The following is a 19,900-nucleotide window of genomic DNA, read 5'->3' as shown; positions in this document are numbered from 1 at the left end:
GTTCCCAAAGTTGACAAATTTATTGCAAAGCTTAGAGAGAGTTTTATTGCCAGGAAAAGGCATCAAAGGCAGGCAAGGCAGTCGGCCAGGCCGGGTTTACTGCCGCACTGGAGTTTTCGGATGCAAAGACAGACTGCGGATGAGCGATGCTGCAGTCGGAGAGGTTTTGGGGTGTCACACGTCTGTGCACTTCTTGCTGCAAAGGTTCCCCGTTCAATGGGAAAACTGGCCCAGTGGCTTCTGCCTTCCATGTCAGTAGGGCAGTGGATCCATTCCAGGTTCCATGCCTCAAAATGACCTTTCCAAGGTGTCAAACCACTTTGGAGGGTGTCCTGCATTGGGCCTCTGCCGCCAGGCAGATGGTTTTTAGAGTACTCTTTAGCATCACGACCAAATGTTAAAAGCTGTGCCCATGACAAGAAAGAGTTGTATTAGTGAACTTGGATGCAGTTTGTTGTTATTGTTGTCGTTGTCATTGTCTCCCTTTAAGTCTTATGGCGATCCCAAGGCAAACCTATCCTGGGATTTTCTTGGCAAGTTTTGCTCAGAGGAGGTTTGCCATTGCTTCCCCCTGAGGCTGAGAGAGTGTGACTTTCCCAACGCCATCCAAGCTGAGCAGGGAACCAAACCCTGGTTTCCAGGGTCATAGTCCAACACTCACACCATGAAATAATGCAGTTTGACACCACTTTAACCATCATGGCTCCATCCAATGAATCCTTGGATTTGGACTTTGGCGAGGCGCCAGCCATCTTGGGCAGAGAAGGCTAAAGACCTTGCAAAACTACAGATCCAAGAATTGCAGAGCTGCAGCACTGAAAGTGGTGTCAAACTGCATTTCCACAATGGGCTTAAGTCTAGGAAAGCTCATGCTGCCAACTTCTTTCTTTCAGTGAGTCTCAAAGGTGCTACAAGATCTCTCTACGTACTGATTCTGGAGATCCGGGTTCGATTCTCTGCTCAGTTCAAGCCAATTGAACTCTAGGTGCATAGAGAGTAGATTCAGCACCTTGGCTAACTTGTTTCAAGTTCATACTAGAAACTAGAGCAGACTCATTGCCACATTGGCATTGCCACTGTCCCATCCCATAGAAGAGACGTAGGGTTTTTTGCATGTGAAGCGTGGCTTGTACAACATCATCCTCATACATATATACATAGATATGCTCACTAACCTCTGCAGGAGGAGATTGGAAAGGATGAGCCAGAGATAAGCACTTGCGTTATTAAAAATCCCATGTCCTGATAAAGGTGCGGTAGATGGGGCGGCTACCGAAGCTGCAGGCTGTGACAGTCCTGATCCTAATATAGGGAAACATGCATTAGCGAGATTGAAGTGACAGAACTCCTTTCTGAAAAAGAACATTTCTTTCCTCCTTTGCTTGGATGACTAACCACAACTTACCAGCAGCAACTTCAGGGAGGAAGGGAAAGAGAAGATGGGAGACATGGTTTTTAGCTTTTGCCGGAGACCAGGAGAACATGTAATTCCTTGCCAGGAGAAGCTGCGATCCTTGTCTGCGTTAGCAAGCTTTGCACCTTCATGGTTGGGCCATCCATTGAAAGGATCTTGCAATAATAAAAACCAACACACATATAAAATACAATACAACTCTAATACAATACAATACAATACAAATAATTCGCCCGAAGAGTAGACTGGAGTATTTATTATTATGACAACAAATCATAGTTAGAGGCCGTTCTTTTGTGCCTTCAAGTAATTTCCAACTTATGGTGACCCTTTAATGGGGTTTTCTGGGGCTGAGAATATGTGACTCACCCAAGGTCTGTTTCCATGGCTGAACGGGAATTCGAACCCTGGTGTCTAGAGCCCCAGTCTAACACTGAAACCATTATGCCATATTGATCCAAAGGACAGTATCAGAATTCAAAATGAACTTAGAAGATTAGAAACCTGGGCCAAAACAGAGAGAAATGTAAGGTACTACATTTAGGTAGGGAAAAAAATGAAATGCATTGATATAGGATGGGGACACCCTAAGATGTGTGAAAGGGATCTAGGAGTCCTAGTAGACTAGAGTGTGATGCGGCAACTAAAAAAGCCAATGCAATTCTAGGTTTGTCGAGATCAAGAGAAGTCATAGTGCCACTCTATTCTGCTCTGGTCAGACCTCATCTGGAATAATATTGTACCCAGTTCTGGGCACCACAATTCAGAAAGGATGTTGACAAGATGAAGCTCTCCAAAGGAGGCAACTAAAACGGTGAGAGGTCTGGAAACCACCAAACCCTTTGAGGAGCGACTTAGTTTTAGTCAATATGGAGCAGTTTTGGATCCGTAATGCAAGGCATGAGTCTGGAATTGCAATGCAAAAATGCCAGCCTAAGAAAATAACTTTCAGTCTCTCGATGGGATCAATGGTTATACTGGAACCAAGACTGAAGGACTAGGAAGTATTGATTAGCAAAGGACATCATAAGATCATCTGCAAACATCTTACTATTTCTAACCAGTGCTCTTCAGTTGCTTTCTTCATCTCTCTTATGTGTCTGTCTCTTCTTGTGAGCAAGAAGGAAGTTGGTGAGTTCTGCTCCGGATCCTCATTCGAGTCTCTCCCAAACCTCCCCAGCCAGTTCAGCAGCTATAAAAAATGCACACGGCCATCGCCATTAGGTTCTTCATTATTCAGAATGGCTTTGCATAATGAAAGACTGTTCCCAAACTTAGACATTTCCTCAGCTCTCCATTTCCTAATTCAATCAAAGCTGGTTCTCGCCACCCTTCTTGGCCCGACTTGGATAATCCATTGACATGCATCATGTGCGCAGATACGGCGGACATCTGGCAACGTCAAAACATGGTCAGATGTTGGAGTGATTTATGGCTTCCTCCGGCAAGCTTGATTCTTGAGCCATTACTTTCTGAACATTTTTCCTTGGGAGCAATGGAAGGAAACTGGCATGAGTCTATTTGTCATAAAGGTCTCTAATCGCCTTTCATAGTGTTTTGTCCAAATGGAAAACACTGGGGGATCAGGACCACTATCAATCAGGGTCACTCCGATCAATACCTGGGATCAATCATCTAATAAATCAGGCTGTTCATTGCTGGGAATAAGAAGCTAGACTCAAGAAACAGCCTGATGGCTCCCAGGTATTGATCAGTGTTACCCATCTGCACTATGGAAATAATGCCGTTTGGCACCACTTTAATGTCCCTGCTCCATCCTACTGAATCCTGAGATTTGTAGTTTGAAGAGGCCCTGGCACTCTTTGGCAGAGAAGGTGAAAAACCAAGCAAAAAAAATGTTGACAGTGGTGCCCCTTGTTATTGAATGGCAGTGGTATGCACACAGATGTGTCAGTGTGTCCATGTGCGTGCACCACTATTGAATAATATGGGGCATGGCCATCCGTGGTCAATTAAATCCACAGATAGCCAGCCCACCAATAGGAAAGGTTCACAGTAGCATTAGTATTATTAGTAGTAGTAGTTCCCTTTATGGTGCTTCTCTTTTGCCCTGCCTTTGCATCATGCTCCTCATCAACTTTGGCTCAACCTCTGAAACAAATTCCTAAAATCAATTACATAATCCAAGCATGCTTCCAAAGTCTCTTCAATTCAATCTTCCCTATCATTATTTAACACCCCAGATCTATAACTAGAAAATGTTACGGTGGTGAGAAATATAAGTGATGAGCTGTTATGCGAGGAAAAGCAGCCTGTTATGCTAGGAATTGCATCGCCTGCTCCTTTGGAGAGGTACAATGCCCCTGGATGTTAGTATTCTGTGCCATGCGGCCCAACGCCGCCGATAGCAATCTGTTTCTCAGGCTAAGCCGCCCCAGATGAAAGTGATGCGGCATCGCGGGCAGGAATTGCTTCCAGGCTCTTCCCCCAAATGGTGAGGCATGACCCCCGTTCTTGCATGAGCCTCTGCAAAAGGACCAGAGTATGGCTCTAGGCCAAGGGTGGGTTGCATTGGCTGGCTTGCAAGGCATCCAGAGCCTTCATGAAGCATTTTAGGGGAGGCTTTCTTGACACAGATTCCCCAAATAGCACTGTTGTTTCTTGTTTTGTGCCTTCCTTTGCTAAACATTCAGCCTTCTCTCTCTCTGAGATATTTTGCATTAGGTGTTCTCTGTATTAATGTCTTTCTTCCTTGCTTTAAAGAGAGAATGAATGAGGAAAAACAATGTGGGACACATTCTCAGCTCAACGCACACCATAACCATTGCGACTTCCATAACAGGGGTTGCATCTTCACTGCACATAATCAAATATTTTCCAAACACATTATCAAATATCAAATACTGTATTTTCCAAGTACATGTTTCTTCTTCTATATATACAGTTCCAAGTATATAATCGAATATTTTCCAAGTACATAACTGAATATTCTCTACAGCAAGGGAGGGATTTATGCACTGCTCCAGCTGGCCCTGGACTACAACTGCCAGCATTCCTTGCTCTTGCTGGCAAGGGCTGTTGGAAGATGCGGTTGGCATCTTGTGCCAAGGTGCATCCCTTTATGGCTGAACGTTTTTGTCCGATGCCGGATGGCCATATTCATTCATGCGATGAACTGCCTCCGAGGGTGGTGAACTCTCCATCTTTGGAAGTCTTTAAGCCTGGTAACATCTGTAGAAGCCGAAAGAACTTGAAGACACACCATCACAAGGAATGTCAAGCAAGAAGTGAAGACAGAGAAGAAAGGTGGGCAAGAAACGCCGAGGAAAAGGAGGGAGAGAGAGGGTGATGGAGATACTCTATCAAGAAGACATAGTTTGACTTTATACTCAAGGGATGACCCCCTGCCCTGTCTCACGGTGGCACAGATACCCCCCCCCCCCAGATACTAAGAAAACCAAAGTGCGCAAACATAACCCATCTCCTCTCCCCCATAGCTATGACAACCGTGCAACCAGGTTAGTAACCATGGAGAATTCGCTCCCTTCGTTCATTCCCAGCCTTCCTAGCTTTTCCCAGCCTCAAAGTAAGTGCCAAGCCGATGCAAAAAGAACAAGCTCCAAAAAAAGTCTTAATATGAATCCTGGCCACAGAATCCTGTCAGAAAGGTGTGCATCCTTAACCTATGGTGACGCATTCGTAACTGCTATACATGCACAATCCTTACGTAGCTCCTAGTTCAGGGGATACATAAGAGACTCTGAAAGCCCCTCAAATCCTATTTGCAGGAAAGCAACCACTGGGATTAATGGGAATATATTCCCCAGTAGATCAAGAAGCAACTGCCTGATGTTGCCACACATACCCCTGGCACAAGCAATCTCCCACATGAGTGGGGTTTTTTGCAACGGGTACGTTTTTCTGCACCTCGTGCCAGAGGTTGCTCATAGGAGGGAATGGGAATGTCATAGAATCCTAGATTTGGAAGATAGCCCCGAGGCCATCCAATCCAACCCCATTCTGCCATGCCAAAGCCACCCTACAGCCATCCTGCATCAGACAAAAGCATCCAGCCACTTCCATAAAGGATGTACCTTGGCACAAGATGCCAACTGCATCTTCCAACAGCCCTTGCCAGCAAGAGCAAGGAACGCTGGCAGTTGTAGTCCGGTGACATCTGGAACGGTGCATAAATCCCTCCCTTGCTGTAGAGAAGATTCAGTTATGTATTTGGAAAATATTTGATTATATATTTAGAACTGTGGGCATAGAAGAAGGAACTGTATGTACAGAATAAGGAACATGTACTTGGAAAATATTTGATTATGTATTTGGAAAATATTTAATTATATGCTTAGAAAATATTGGATTATATACTTGGAACCGTATATATAGAAGAACTTGTATGTACAGAAGTAGGAACATGTACTTGGAAAATATTTGATTACACACCTGGAAAAACATTCACTTATATACTTTGATTATATACGTGGAAAATATTTGATCATATACTTGATTATATACCCGAAAACATTTGATTATATACTTGGAACTGTATGTATAGAAGAAGGACCCGTATGTATAGAAGTAGGAACATGTACTTGGAAAATATCTGATTACATACTTGGAAAATATTCCATTATATACTTGGAAAACATATGATTATGTACTTGGAAAACATCCGATCGCATGCTCCTTCCGTCAAGTTCTCACCTCCTCGCTCTCCAGGGTCAAAGCCACCTATGTTTTAAAAAACGCATTCATCTCTTTTGCAAAGATCCCCAGCCTACTTGGTTTGTGGGAGGACATGAGCAAGACGGAGAAAGGAAAACAGAACGCAGGCTCCATAAATAAACCTACGTGGAAACGCCAGCTTCCAGAGGGAAAAAAGAATACCATTTTTGTACCCCCAGAAGACGCCCGATCAGTCATTTTGTCAAAGGAGCAAAAGGACTTTTGTATCTCAGAGAACAAGAAAAGGGCCGCCTTGCCTTTGAATCCACAAGGCGTCCGTAACCAAAGATAAGGACACTGGATTATTTGGTACTTGGTCCCTGCTGTGATGTTCTTGTTCGATAGCTAAATCAGGATTAGGGGCCGAGATGAAACACATAAGAGAAAAGGAAAAATGTGTGTGTGTGTGTTCCTTGACCTAGATTTTGCACACAAACTTGGTGTGAAATCTTTGATCAGACTTTCAGGTGCTAGACGGTTGCAACTGCTCAATAATAAATCTTTCCATGTATTAATGCAGCGAAACCAAAGATCAGCAATTTCCATACTGGTCTCAAACCAAACTAGAACTAGCAGGTGAAATTGCGTGTCGACAAACGCCAACATGCCGCTGCATGTCGACTCTACGTATAGAAGGCGCAACGCAGGGTGATGTTTTTGCTTTGCTGCTCCTGGAAATAGGTTTGAGAGGGCCCTCCTCCTCTTCTTTCTTTCCTCCTCGCAAGTTTGGGAGTTGTAGTTTGTTGTGGCACCGGAGCTTTGAGTGAGCCACGGCAGTCAACCCGGATTATTTCCGCCGTGCGGATGCAGCATGGGCAGCCCTGGGTCTGTGAGTAATGTGTATGCAATATGTAATGCATACCTATGTATGGGGTGCACACACTCACACTCACACACACACACACACGAATACATATACACATCTATACACACACATATACACAAATACACATATTCACATAAATACACATATCTACACATACACACATATATACATACACACACATGTAGATACACATATCTATATACATACACATATACTGCATACACACACATACACATATATCTATACACACACACACATATACATACACATATATACACACATACACATGTAGATACACATATCTATATATACATACACATATATACACATACACGCACATATATGTATATACACACATATACATACACATATATACACATGTATCTATATATATACACATACATACACATATCTATATATACACAATCTATATACACACACATATACACATATACAAATACATACACATATCTACACACACACATATATACAGATACACACATGTGCACATACACACACACATATGTACACAGACATGGGTGCACATACATGGGTGGCTGAGAGAGCGGCCCCTTTGCTTTTGGATGCTTAATTGCGCAGAAACTTTGGTTCATACCCAAAATTATCAAACGCACTGCGCACAAAATGCCCTTCCAGCTACGAAGCCTAAATGAAGGGGGGCCCTTCTCCAAGAGATGCCTCTGCAAAAGACTCCAAAAATCTGGAAATTTCCAACCTCCAAGCTCTTTCTGTTTGCAAGCCTTTGGGGGAAAGGGAGGCTCCATTTGCACTCTGTGCATGCTCAGAAACTCTTGTCTCCTGAGACAATATTCCTTTCTTTTTTTAGCTAATTATTGTATTCACCCCCCCCCCAAGGAAGGGAAGCTTGGGGGACTACAAAGCCCATCATCTTGGGGGTGAACATGGGGTCTCTCTGTATACATGGGGGGTGGGTGGGTTGCATGTTGCAAAAGAGAATCAACCATAGCTTTGGAAAGGGATCATGAAAGGCAGGAGGCCAAAGGGATCGCGCACAAGGGAGGCAGGGCTCGTTCACACGTGCCTGGAGGACACGTGTCTGGGTCGGGAGCGCGCAGGGGAGGCGGAGAGGCGCGCTCCCGGGGCTGCTGCTGCTGCTGCTGCTGCTTCTCTTCCTGCGATCAGGACCAAGGCTGCTGCTGGCATTGCAAAGCAAGGAAGGCAAGGCAAGGAGGCAGGCAGCAAGGCAGCAGCGGTGAGGCTGGGAGACCCTCCCCAGAAAGGAGGGCAGGGATCTAGGGTCCCCCGGGAGAGCCATTGGGCAATGGAGGGCCCCCAGGAAAGGAGAGGATCGGGGGCTCCCTAGGAAAGGATTGGGGATCCTCAGCAAAGAATCTGGGCTCCCCAAGAAGAGGCTTTGAGGCTCTCCAGCAAAGGATTTGGGGGTTCCCCAGGAGAGGATTTGGGATCCCTCAGGACAGGCATTGGGGATCCCCAGGAGAGAATTGGGGGCTCCTTAGGAAAGAACTGGGGGCTCTCCAGGGCAGAATTTGGGGTCCCCAAGGAAAGGATTTGGGCGTCACCCAAGACAGACATTGGGGCTCCCCAGGAAAGAATTTGAACTCCCCAAGGAGAGTATTTGAGGCTCCCCAGCAAAGAATCTGGGGTTCATCATGCAAAATTTGGGGGTTCCCCAGGAGAGGATTTGAGGCTTCCTAAGAAAGGATTTGGGATCCCTTAGGACAGGTATTGGGGATCCCTAGGAAAGAATTTGGGGTCCCCAAAGAAAAAAAACTGAGATCTCCCAGGAGAGAATTTAGGGCTCCCTGGGAAAGAATTTGGGTCTCTCCAGGAGAGGATTTGAGGGGTCCCTCAGGACTGAATTTGAAGCTCTCTGCGAGAGAATCTGGGCTCCCCAGGACTGAATTTGGGACACCTTTGAGACAGAAATCTGTAGTGCCCTAGGAGAGAAGCTAGGCACAAGGGTACCCTGCAACAGATCTTGGGGTCCCCTTAGTGCAGAACTGGGGACTCTTTCTATACAGAAAATCCAGGTTCCAGAACTTGGGTCTCCTTTATGACAGAAATTGATAGAAACGGAGATCAGAAGTTGGGGTCCCTAGGAAGGAAACTGGGGCTTCCTCGGGAAATAAACCGGGGCTCTCCGAGGCAGCATTTGGGAAGAAATAGGGGTTCCTCTGGGGAGAAAGTGGGTTCCCTTCAAGCATGTGGCACATGCCAGAAGTCCATGTGCCAGAAGCGCATGAAGGAAAGCTCTACCCGGAAGGACAATCTTGGGGTGCAACCAAGGTGTGGGTTCAGGTCTAGAAGAGACAAGCAGGGTTCCTTCTCAGAGTCTTTAGCAGGAAAGACCCAAGGGGCATTGAAGTGAGGAGGGTCACCTGCTCCTTGGCCCAGAGGGTTGGTGTTGCCCACTCTGCCTAAGCAAGGAGAGACGCTCACCTGGCAGGTGGGCCACCTCCTTCCTCCCATGGCCACCATGCTGCCCTGGCGCCGGAACAAGTTTGTCCTGGTGGAAGATGGAAATGGGCAAAAGTCCAAGGGCAAAAGTCTGGGTCCGGGCCTGAGTTATGGCTCCTTGCTCGCCAACCTGATCCGCTCCTGCCCGGACCTCTGGCCCGAATGTCCTTTGCAGCGCCTGGGCAATGTCTTCTGCGGCAAACGCCAGAAGGTGGAGCTGAACAAGGATGACCCGACCTACACCGTCTGGTACCTGGGCAATGCCGTCACCTTGCAAGCCAAGGGCGAGGGCTGCACTGACGACGCCGTGGAGAAGATCTGGGCCAAGAGCGAGTTCGGGGCCCGGAGCACCAAGATGAAGCTGACCCTGGGGCCCCATGGCATCCGGATGAACCCCTCCGAGAAAGGGGCCCGCCGTCCCAGCCACGCCTACCTCCTCCATCGCATCACCTACTCCGGGGCTGACCGCCGGCGCCCCAAAGTCTTCGCCTGGGTCTACCGCCACCAGGTCAAGAACAAGGCGGTGGTCTTGCGCTGCCACGCCGTGCTGCTCTCCAAGGCCGAGAAGGCCACTGCCATGTCGCTGCTCCTCGGCCAGACCTCCTGCTCAGCCTTCAACGAATTCAAGCGCCTCAAGAGGCAGAGCGACTCACGTCATGTCCACCAGGAGCTCCTGGGCAACGCCATCATCCCACTGGTACCCCTCCGGAAACTTCTGAATTGCAAATGCCCCTACCGGCCTCCTCCAGAGAGGAACCGGAGTGCCCCCCGGCTTAGCTCCATCCAAGAGGAGGAAGAAGAGGAAGAGGAGAAGGAGGAGGAGGAGAAAGTAGGGTGCCACTCTACCTCCGGGGCTTATACCTGGGGTGCTTCGGCAGCAAACAGCGTCAATCGCATCCAAGTCGGTGGCATCATCTGCATCGAAAGGGGTGCCAACACATTGGGTGGTTCCACCTCTAAGAGCATCCTTCTCCTCCGCACCTTTGACGGCACGACTCCTGGCCACAATGCTGCCACCATTTTGGTGCCTAGTGGCAGGGAGAGGTCAGAGGTCCTCTCCTTGGCCCAGGAGCTGCGGTTCTGCACTTTGAGAGGTCCTCTGTCCCCCATCAGCGTCCCGTCTTGGGAACCCCGGGATGCCTCTCCTTGCTCGCCATGTTAAGGATCCCAGAGCCACTGTCTTCTCAGTTTACATTCAGACATTTTCTTTGATGGATTTCTCAGAAGGAGGAGAGTGGGCGTCTGTGGAACATTTTGTACTCTTGGCTGCTTTTGTGCACCAACCACCTTGTCTCCACACTCAAGGCTGACAGATTGCACCTCCCGGTTGGGTTTGATAAACACAATTTACATGTGCCGATACTCCCCAGCTTCCATCTTGGTTCGCTGTTTGGACTAAAACTCTCTGTTCCAGCTTCTCCAGGGGACTTTGGGGGTTTCGGCTGTCCTCTTCAGAGGAAACACCAACCCGTGCCTATGACTTGGAAGTCCAGCCATGAACCTTTGGGATCAGGAGATCACGACCGGTTCTGGCCAGGTGTCCATCGTGAGATTTTCGAGTGGATTTTTGCAGCCTTGGCCGGCAAAGGGATTGAGATGAGACGGCAATGGAGTTTGATCCTCTTGTGCTTGCAAAACATCCAGTGCACTGTGGGAGGTGGCACAGCCATAGTGCAATTTTTCAAAGTTGCTCAGAATGGGAAAGGGGTGGATAGTTGTATAGATATCTCTGTGTCTGTCCATATGCAGATATTTATTTATACATAAAGAATGGTTGTCCTTGGAATTTGAATCTGTACTTCGTGTCCTTTTGGGATGGTAGGCTGTGTTTGTAGGGTGGGGGCATCTGAATTTGGGGACCCTGCCTCACTTTGGGGGAAACAAATGGATATGTCTTCACTCCTTCCAGCAGATACCATTGAACATCATATTGGCTGTGGACTTCAAGTATGCCAGGGGTTTCAAAGTCCCCTTGTTTTTCGGTGGTTGTGTTGATCTGCTACCCTATCATCCCCAGCCAGTGTGTTGGCAAGGGATGACTGGAGTCATAGTACAATACTGTACATTTGGAAGGGTGCTAGGCCGGGGACTGGATCTACTCAAGGAAAAGCAGAAGACTAACTCCATTTGCTTACCACAGCTAGAGTAGACCCATTGCATTCAAGTCATTGACGCAAGTATTGGCTTAACCATTCAATGATGGGCTGGTTGGTTGAGCGGTTGGATCGCTTGCAAGTTTCCGCCCCAGGAATGTAACTGTAGACCAGATGACCTGGGATAAGCGGGACAGAGCTAAGCAAAATAAATGTTATTGTTATTATTATTGACTACAATTCCAAAATTCTGCAATGGGCATCACTGTTGGCCCTACTGAATTCGGAAGGTTGCTGTCCAAGCTTTCTGGGGGCAGGGATTATATATCCATGATGTGATCCCTTCATGTCAATGGATCCACGCTGGGAAGTTTTAAAAGAGCTATCCAAGATGCTGATCCCCAAGGCAGGCTCTGTTGGTATATGGGGAGTAGGCTTACAGACTCATATTACAGACTGTTGTAACCCGCCTGGATTCCTTGTGATTGGGCGGGCTATAAATAAATAAATAATAATTATTATTATTATTATTATTATTATTATTATTATTATTATTATTATATAACCCCAGAACTGTGGGACTGGAAGGGGTACCATGGGTCATGTAGTCCAACCCCCCAGTTTGGGAATTCATGGACAGGTAACAATTCAACCATGGCTTAATAGGAAAGTCTGTCTCTTTCTGCAGTAGCCTCAGTGGAAACTAGTGGCTCCCATGTCAATGGGGTGAACAATTTAGAATCATAGAATCACAGAGTTGGAAGAGACCACAAGGGCCATCCAGTCCAACCCCCTGCCATGCAGGAAATCTCAATCAAATTTACCCCAGCTTTTCACAAAGGCTTCAAAGGTGATCTATACAACCAAACACAGGTAAGTGATAATTGAATGACTAATAATAAACTCAAGTTTCAAAAACACAGTGTGGAAACAGGAACATAGGAAACATATATAACTCTACATAGTACCCATATATACTAATATATCATATATGTAGAGTACAAGTAAGTAGAGAGGTCTTGCAGCACCTTTGAGACTGACTGAAAGAAAGAAGTTGGCAGCATGAGCTTCCCTAGACATCAGTCTATTTCCAAATGCAGATCCAAATGCATCTGAGGAAGCAGACTTTAGTGTAGGAAAGCTCCTGCTGCCAACTTCTTTCTTTCATTGAGTCTCAAAGGTGCTACAGGATCTCTGCATACTGATTCTACAGACAAACACAGCTATATCTTTAAACAGGAAAGATAACATGGCAACAATCTATTAATACACATCAGGGATACTGAACCAATCGATTCGTGGGGGGAAATTCATGCATTAAACAATCCGTAAATCAAATTGCACTGTATCGAATAATACATAAATCATTCCATGAAAGGCCTCCAAAACCAGGTAGAGAGGACAACAAAAATAAACTAGGCCCACTAGAGAAGCCAACTATCAACTGTCCGAGCTGCTCGACCTGAACAGTAGCTATTTACACAGCAGAGTGTGGAAGCACAAACTTAGTAGCATTTGGCAATATTGCACTCACCAACCTTGAATGATGCACAGGCACAGTTGGATTCGTCCAGAAGTCCTTGGAGGCTTTTGTCACTTATTTCAATATGTACAAGTTATATATACAAATTCACTCTCTACAAACACCCACCAACTCCTCTCCAACCCACACCTGCCCTGGCTTTTAGAGCACTTATATACAGTGGTAATGACTAAGGGTTGGAGCGTGGTGTTACATATCATTGACAGCCGTACAAACTACTACACACTGTCTTAAAGGGACATTGTTCCCAACAATAATAGGTTTCGAAAGGGCATTGCAGAAATCTTGTTCACAGACACTTTGGCTGGTACATATGCAACTGCAGAGATGAAGCTTTGCAGATGTAATGCCACATTCATGGCACTTTGCAGAAATAAACCAAAGGGCAAAGATCCCAACAGAAAGACAAGAGACAGGAGGCCAGCAGTGCAGAAGATCCCAGGAATAGGAATTATCTTTTCAGATCCTACAACATCTCTCTCTCTCTCTTGAGAAAAAGACACATTGCAACCTGGATATATGGTTCAACGGGTCTCGAAATGCACCTCTGGCTAGCATTCCCTTCCCCAAAGGAACCCTAATAAGAAAAGTGCATCACAGTGGGCTATAGTCATTACAGTGAGTCCCTATATTGGGAGAAAGGAGGGATATAAGAAAATAAAATTAACATTAACAATAATAATAATAATAATAATAAATACTTCTTTTGACTTGATCTTTATCACTCTGTCAGATAGACCTACGTCAGGGAAGGGAAAGGCAGCTTATTTCTTTATACAGGGAAATACAAAATGGTGTCCACTGCAACCCCATTGGGGAAGGGCAATCCACCTTTGGTGACCCCTGCAAAAGGCCAGGGTTCGATTCCCCGCGCGGCCATAAGACCCACTGGGTGACCGTGGGCAAGCCACACTCTCTCAGCCTCAGAGGAAGGCAATGGCAAACCTCCTCTGAAGAAATCTTGCTAAGGAAAGCTCATGAAAGGTAAGTCAGAAATGGCTTGAAGGCATGCAACAACAAACAATGGAAAGGGAGGCCTTTGGACAGAGGATGGACGGCCATCTCTCAGAAGCGATTCAACTGTGTATCCCTCCATGGAAGTCAATGATTCCCATACTTTGGTCCTCCAGGTGTTTTGGGACCTCACCTCCCAAGAGCCAAGTTGGCCAACAGTTAGGAATTCTGGGAGCTGAGGTCCAAAACATCTGGAAAACCATAGTTTAGGAACCACTGATAAATGGTCCTTGCAGCTCCTTCCAATCCTATGATTCTCAAGATGATCTTTCCTGTTGCATGTTTTCATTCCTTCCAAGCAATGCTGGGAAATGTTTGCCCACGAATGACTACATTTTCTCCTGGAAACAAGGGGGCGGCAGAAAGCACAACCTGGACAGCGCCATTTCCGCCGCACGGCGTGCCAAGGTCTCCGGAGAGTGCGCCGAATGCTTTTGCAACTCATTCCCGAAAAGAAAACCTCACGCAGGAAGACAGGCCCAGGTTTATTTAAAGGGAGCAAAGAGGAGAGAAAACACTGCAATCCATCTCTAGATTTGCACACACAAAAAAGAACACTTTTCCTCCTTCTCTTTGCTTTCTTAAGGTGGAACAGGTTGCGGAGGCGGGACGGAAAAGAAGATGAAACCTGGTTGCAAAGCTTGTGCATTTCGGGTTTTTAGAACAAATCTGTCAAAAGAAGAGGAGGAGGAGGGAAGAGATTTGCTTTGAGTGGTCATGGCAACTGGGTTATTTAATTTTTTAAAGGCTGAATACTTCATAGCCGTCGCCAACCTGGCCCTCTCCGTTTCGCCAAAGAGGTGGAATCTAGCCAGGAAAGGTTCCTATTTTATTTGTTTAATGTAGCTTTCCCCCCATTTTAATCTCTCTCTTCTTTTCATCTTCTGCCTTTGAGGCTTAAGGATCTTACGCAAGCTTACTTCTTTCCTGCAGGATGAAAAAAAGACTCTGCTTTTGTGTTTTTTCCATTCCCGAAAAAATGTGACTAACAAAATGGAGGTCCCCCTGTTATTGCTGCTCTTTAGGATAAGGTCCCTGCCCCAATTGGGATGAACATTTGTTCCTGGCTCAGTCCCGTTCCTTTCTTTCCTCTCTGCTTTGAACCACCCCTGCAACACATTTTATTTTTTCTCAGAGATGTTGGGCTCCAAGGTTGGAGCAGGCACAAGCTTGAATCACATAGCTAGAACAGAAGCGTTGGAGAGGTAGTAGTCTTAGTGTTGAGATAGGACTCTGGGAGACCTACTTTCGGACGCCAGATCCCACTGGGTCACACTCTCTGAGCTTCAGAGGACGACAAACGCAAGAACCCCTCTTAACAATTCTTGCAACAACAAAAATAAGTGAGGTAGACTTATAGGAACCTAGAGATGGAAAAGACCCCAAAGGGCCATCCAATTCAACCCTATTCTGCCACGCAGGAAGACACCATCCAAGCATTATTGACAGATCCAGCCTTTGTTTAAAAACCTCCAAAGAAAGAAGACTCCACCACTTTCCTAGGCAGCAGCATCTTCCACAGTTGAACATCTCTTACCATCAGCAAGTTCCTCCTAATGTTTAGTTGCAATCTCTTTTCCTGTAGTTTGCATCCATTGCTCCATGGCCTAGACTCTGGAGCTGCAAAAAACAAACTTGCTCCCTCCTCAACATGACGTCTCTTCAAATATTGAAACATGGCTCTCCTGTCACCTCTTAACCGTCTCTTCTCCAGGCTAAACATCCCCAGCTCCTTAAGTCTCTCTTCATAGGGCTTCATGGTTTCCAGACCCTTCACCATTTTGGTGGCCCTCCTTTGGACACACTCCAGCTTCTCAGCATCCTTTTGAATTGCGGAGCCCAGAACTGGACACAATATTCCAAGCGAGTTCTGACCAAAGCAGAAGGGAGTGGCACTATTACTTTCCTCCATCTGGACACTATACGTCTACTGATGTAGCCTAGAATCGCACTGACCTTTTTTAGCTGCCGCGCCACACTGCTGACTCATGTTCAACTTGTGGTCTACTAGGTCTACTATTACTGTTGACTCATGTTCAACTTGTGTTCCTAGATCCCTTTCACATGTTGTCTTCTTAAGCCAGGTGTCGCACATCCTATATCTAGGCATTTCATGTTTCCTACCTAAATGCAGAATAGACTTTCCTCCTTGGTACCCATGCATTTTCCTTCTTCCTTTCTTCATAGACATCTCTGAGCAGCTGGTGGTGTTACAGGGCCAGTTGTGACACTCAGTGCCTTTCCTTCCTTGTGCATGAACTCATGGAGAGGACACTGGTCTTTCTGTTTTGCTGTCACAGCTTTCTCCATGCTTCCTGGGGATGGATGCTCTGCAAGAACAATGCTCGCTTTTTCCTCCACGCATGATCCATGCAAGGTTTTTAATACCCAAGAAAAGACTTTTGCAAGCAAGGCAAGGGAAAAACAACAAGTGGATGTGCAAACATACATCTTTCTTCAAAAAAGTGACTTGGGCAAAGGCAATGGCAAGACTCCTCCGAGCAAATCTTGCCAAGAAAACTCCATTATAGATTGGCCTTAGGGTCAACATATGTCCAAAATGATTTGAAGGCACACAACAACAACAACGACAACAACAACAAGCTTTTCATATGCCATGGACTGTTCCAATGCTTTTTTGAAAACTCAGCTGTACCTTCTCTTCTTCTTTGTGGGGACTTCCAATCCACATCCTGGGCCACAAGGCCCTTATTTAGTCCACTTATAATAATGTAGGGAACCTCAGCTCCCCTTCCCATATCTGGCCCTTTCTAGTCTAGCCCTCTGGATCTTCCCAAGTGGTGCTATAACTCTCCCTGCAGAATCCAAGGAAAGTGACGGAGAAGAGTTAGGCGGAATTAAGGCAGTTTGATGCTGCTTTAACTGCTATGGCTCCATGCTATGCAATCCTGGGAGTTGTAATTGTGTGAGGTATTTAGCCTTCTCTGCCAGAGAACTCTGGTGCCTCAGCAAACTACAAATCCCAGAATCTCACAGCACTGAGCCATAGCAGTTAAAGTGGGGTGAAACTGCATTATTTCTACAGAGTAGATGAACCCAGGGACACAGGAGGACAAGCAACAACAAACTGTGGTTGAGATGGGAAAATATATGTATAGATGGGAGGAACATAGAAGCTAGGAGAGGCTGCAGAAGTTTGCTTTTGCCTAAACATCCTGAAAAGGAGGAAAGCATGTTGTAGGGAGACTATAGCAAGAAGGTTGGTCGTGACTTTTTGAGAGATGCCTGAGGTCTTGAAACACGAATTGGATGGGCATCTTTTGCAAACCTGGCTGGATATAGGCCTCCTTAACAAAAGTGAACCCAACCAAGGCTGGAGGTTGGATGGGCATCCTTCAGGAGTGCTTTAGTTGTGCATTCCTGCATGGCAGAGGGTTGGTCTAGATCATCCTTGGGGTCCCTTCCAACTTGGCAAAAAAAGAAGATTTTTAAGGACTGCGGATGAGCTGTTAGATAAGTCAGTAAAGTACTGGGTTGGAGTCCTGAAGAGATGGAAGGAACAGCAGCTATATGTGTTGAAAAGAGCGAGGAAAAGGGAATGAATAACAAGACGGGTGTGCTGAGCGGAGTGACCCAATTTGCTCTAGGCGGAAATAGCTTCTTGCTTTGTAGGGTTTTTGCCTCTTTGTTCCCCGGTTAAAAAAAGAAGATGGAAGTATTAATCCTCGTACGCTAAAGTGGGCCATCTATGAGTCTCTGAGAGTCACGTTTCTTGCAAAATCCACACCAAACTGGACTCAAACTGCCAGGCCATGCTGCGACATTGTCATCCGCAAGGCTATAAATAGTGCCCTTGTATTTCGGCCACACGCGTGCTACCTTTTTGGAAAAGGAAAAAGATAGCCAGTGGGGAAATCGTCCTCATAAACTGGTCCTGTTTTTTCAGGGCAACAGTACAGAAGGGTCATGGTTTGGTTGTCGGATGGGAGCCGTTTGGGACATTCTAGGAGGGTACATTTCGACTGAAGTGGTCCAACAATGGGACCAATGGCTTGGAAAGATGATGGGGTCTCCTTCTTCGGACATCTTCCCAAAGAGGCTGGACAGCTCCTTGCACCGTCCTTCTCTCTGTGCCATCCTGAGCAAGCAAAGATGGAGCCCTGTGCATCCTTTCTTCTATGCGTTTAATAAAAAAAGCCATTTTTGCCCGATGAAGAAGCTGGTGGGCAAAAGTAGTGCAATGGATCGTGTGCCTCCTGGTTGGCATGGAGAAGGTGGCACTGCCAACACAATTGTGTGCTTTGGATGTGAAGCCATTGGCAGTGGGAGCCTGGCGCCTTCCAGTGGCTGAAACACTCAAGTGCAAAAGGAAGAGCAAAAGGAAGAGAAAGAAGCAAAAGATGGCTTTGAGAATGCTCTGGAGTTTCACTTTAAGTTTGAAAAATGCTTAGCCAAGGTTCTTGGGTGGTAGACAACAACAACAACAACAACAATATACCCATATATACCCATATATCCTATACACCAATATATAATTCATATATAAAACATACCATATATACCAATAGATAATTCCAATATAGAATATATATAATCTAACATATATAACAATATATAATTCCAATATACAATATATGTAACCTACCATATATACCAAGATAGTATTCCAATATCCTATATATATGCCACATATAACAATATATGATTCCAATATACAGTATATATATGTGTGTGTGTGTGTGTGTGTGTGCACCATATATGCCAATATACATAATTCCAATATACCAATATATATGTGTGTGTATATATATACTCCTTTAACCAGTTTCAAAACGGAGTTGAAAACCATCCTGTTCAGAGAAGCCTTCCCAGGCATTGCATAATTGTCGCTTACTATTTGATGTCCTTTTGGGGCCTGTTTATCAAACCATTTCCTGTATTGCTATGTATTGTATATGCATTATCCTACCTGAGAGTATATATTTTCCCTGGATGAAGATTAACCTTCCATTTTGAAGCCAAGCCCTCCCTCCAGTCCATCTGCCTTGGTCCAGGCCTCGGAGGTAGAGAGGAACTGCTGGACCTCTTACCCTCTCCCTCCACCACTCCCTTCTCCTTCTGTGTCATGTCTTTTTAGATTGTAAGCCCGAGGGCAGGGAACCGTCTAACTAAAAAGATTGCATGTACAGCGCTGTGTAAATTTACAGCGCTTCATAAATAAAGGTTAATAATAATGATAATAATAATATATATGTCGTATATATCATATATACCAAGATATAGAATTCCAATACACTAATATTTAATATGCCATACATGCCAATATATAATTCCAGTATAGCAATATATATACCATATTTACCAATTCATAAGTCCAATGTACCTATATGTATATATCATATATTCCAAATATATATATATATATATATATGTATATGTATATATAGAAATCCAATATACCAACATATGTAATATACCTTACATTCCAATATATAATTCTAAACGACTCAAAGTCATTGAAAACCCTTTGTAAATGGGTTTTCAAAGAGCCTAATCCTCATTTAGCCTGTTTTAATGCCTGCATGCTTTGAAAGCCTTAAAACCTCCGCAAAGGCTCCAGGGCTCTTCCCTTGCTTTTGGAAGCTAAGCAGGGCCAGCCCTGGTCAGTCCTTGGGTGGGAGACCGCCAGGAGGAGACTGTGGACAAAGCACCTCTGAGGAACAAGGCACTTGGATACCCCTTTGACTGCCATGGCTCCCTCCCTACAGGGTTTTGGTGGGGTTTGTGAGGCACCAGCACTCCTTTGTGAAGGCTTTGGGAAACTACAAATCCCAGGATTCCATAGGAGGGGCTATCAAACTTAAGAAAAGCCTATAAACAGGGACTGGAGCCTC

At 45.5% G+C, this 19,900-nt stretch overlaps 1 protein-coding gene across 1 annotated transcript; it reads left to right on the top strand.

Annotated features, from left to right (window-relative positions):
* The first annotated feature begins 8,033 nt into the window (after positions 1-8,033).
* On the top strand, positions 8,034-11,556 carry LOC149307804 (protein FAM43B-like). The gene has a single exon (XM_089534445.1). It carries the CDS (start codon positions 9,406-9,408, stop codon positions 10,555-10,557), a length of 1,152 nt encoding a protein of 383 aa, XP_089390571.1. The 5' UTR covers positions 8,034-9,405; the 3' UTR covers positions 10,558-11,556.
* Positions 11,557-19,900: the final 8,344 nt, after the last annotated feature.

Source organism: Sceloporus occidentalis, unplaced genomic scaffold (genome assembly GCF_023333645.1).
Source record: "Sceloporus occidentalis isolate IW3139 unplaced genomic scaffold, rSceOcc1.0.p SCAF_8, whole genome shotgun sequence".
NCBI classification, from domain to species: Eukaryota; Metazoa; Chordata; class Lepidosauria; order Squamata; family Phrynosomatidae; genus Sceloporus; species Sceloporus occidentalis.
The sequence above is the reverse complement of the archived record's forward strand: the minus strand, read 5'-3'. Positions and strand labels throughout refer to the sequence as shown.

Excerpts from the sequence above, each read along its gene's own strand:
- LOC149307804 (XM_089534445.1), top strand. The coding sequence starts at position 9,406 with ATGGCCACCATGCTGCCCTGGCGCCGGAACAAGTTTGTCCTGGTGGAA.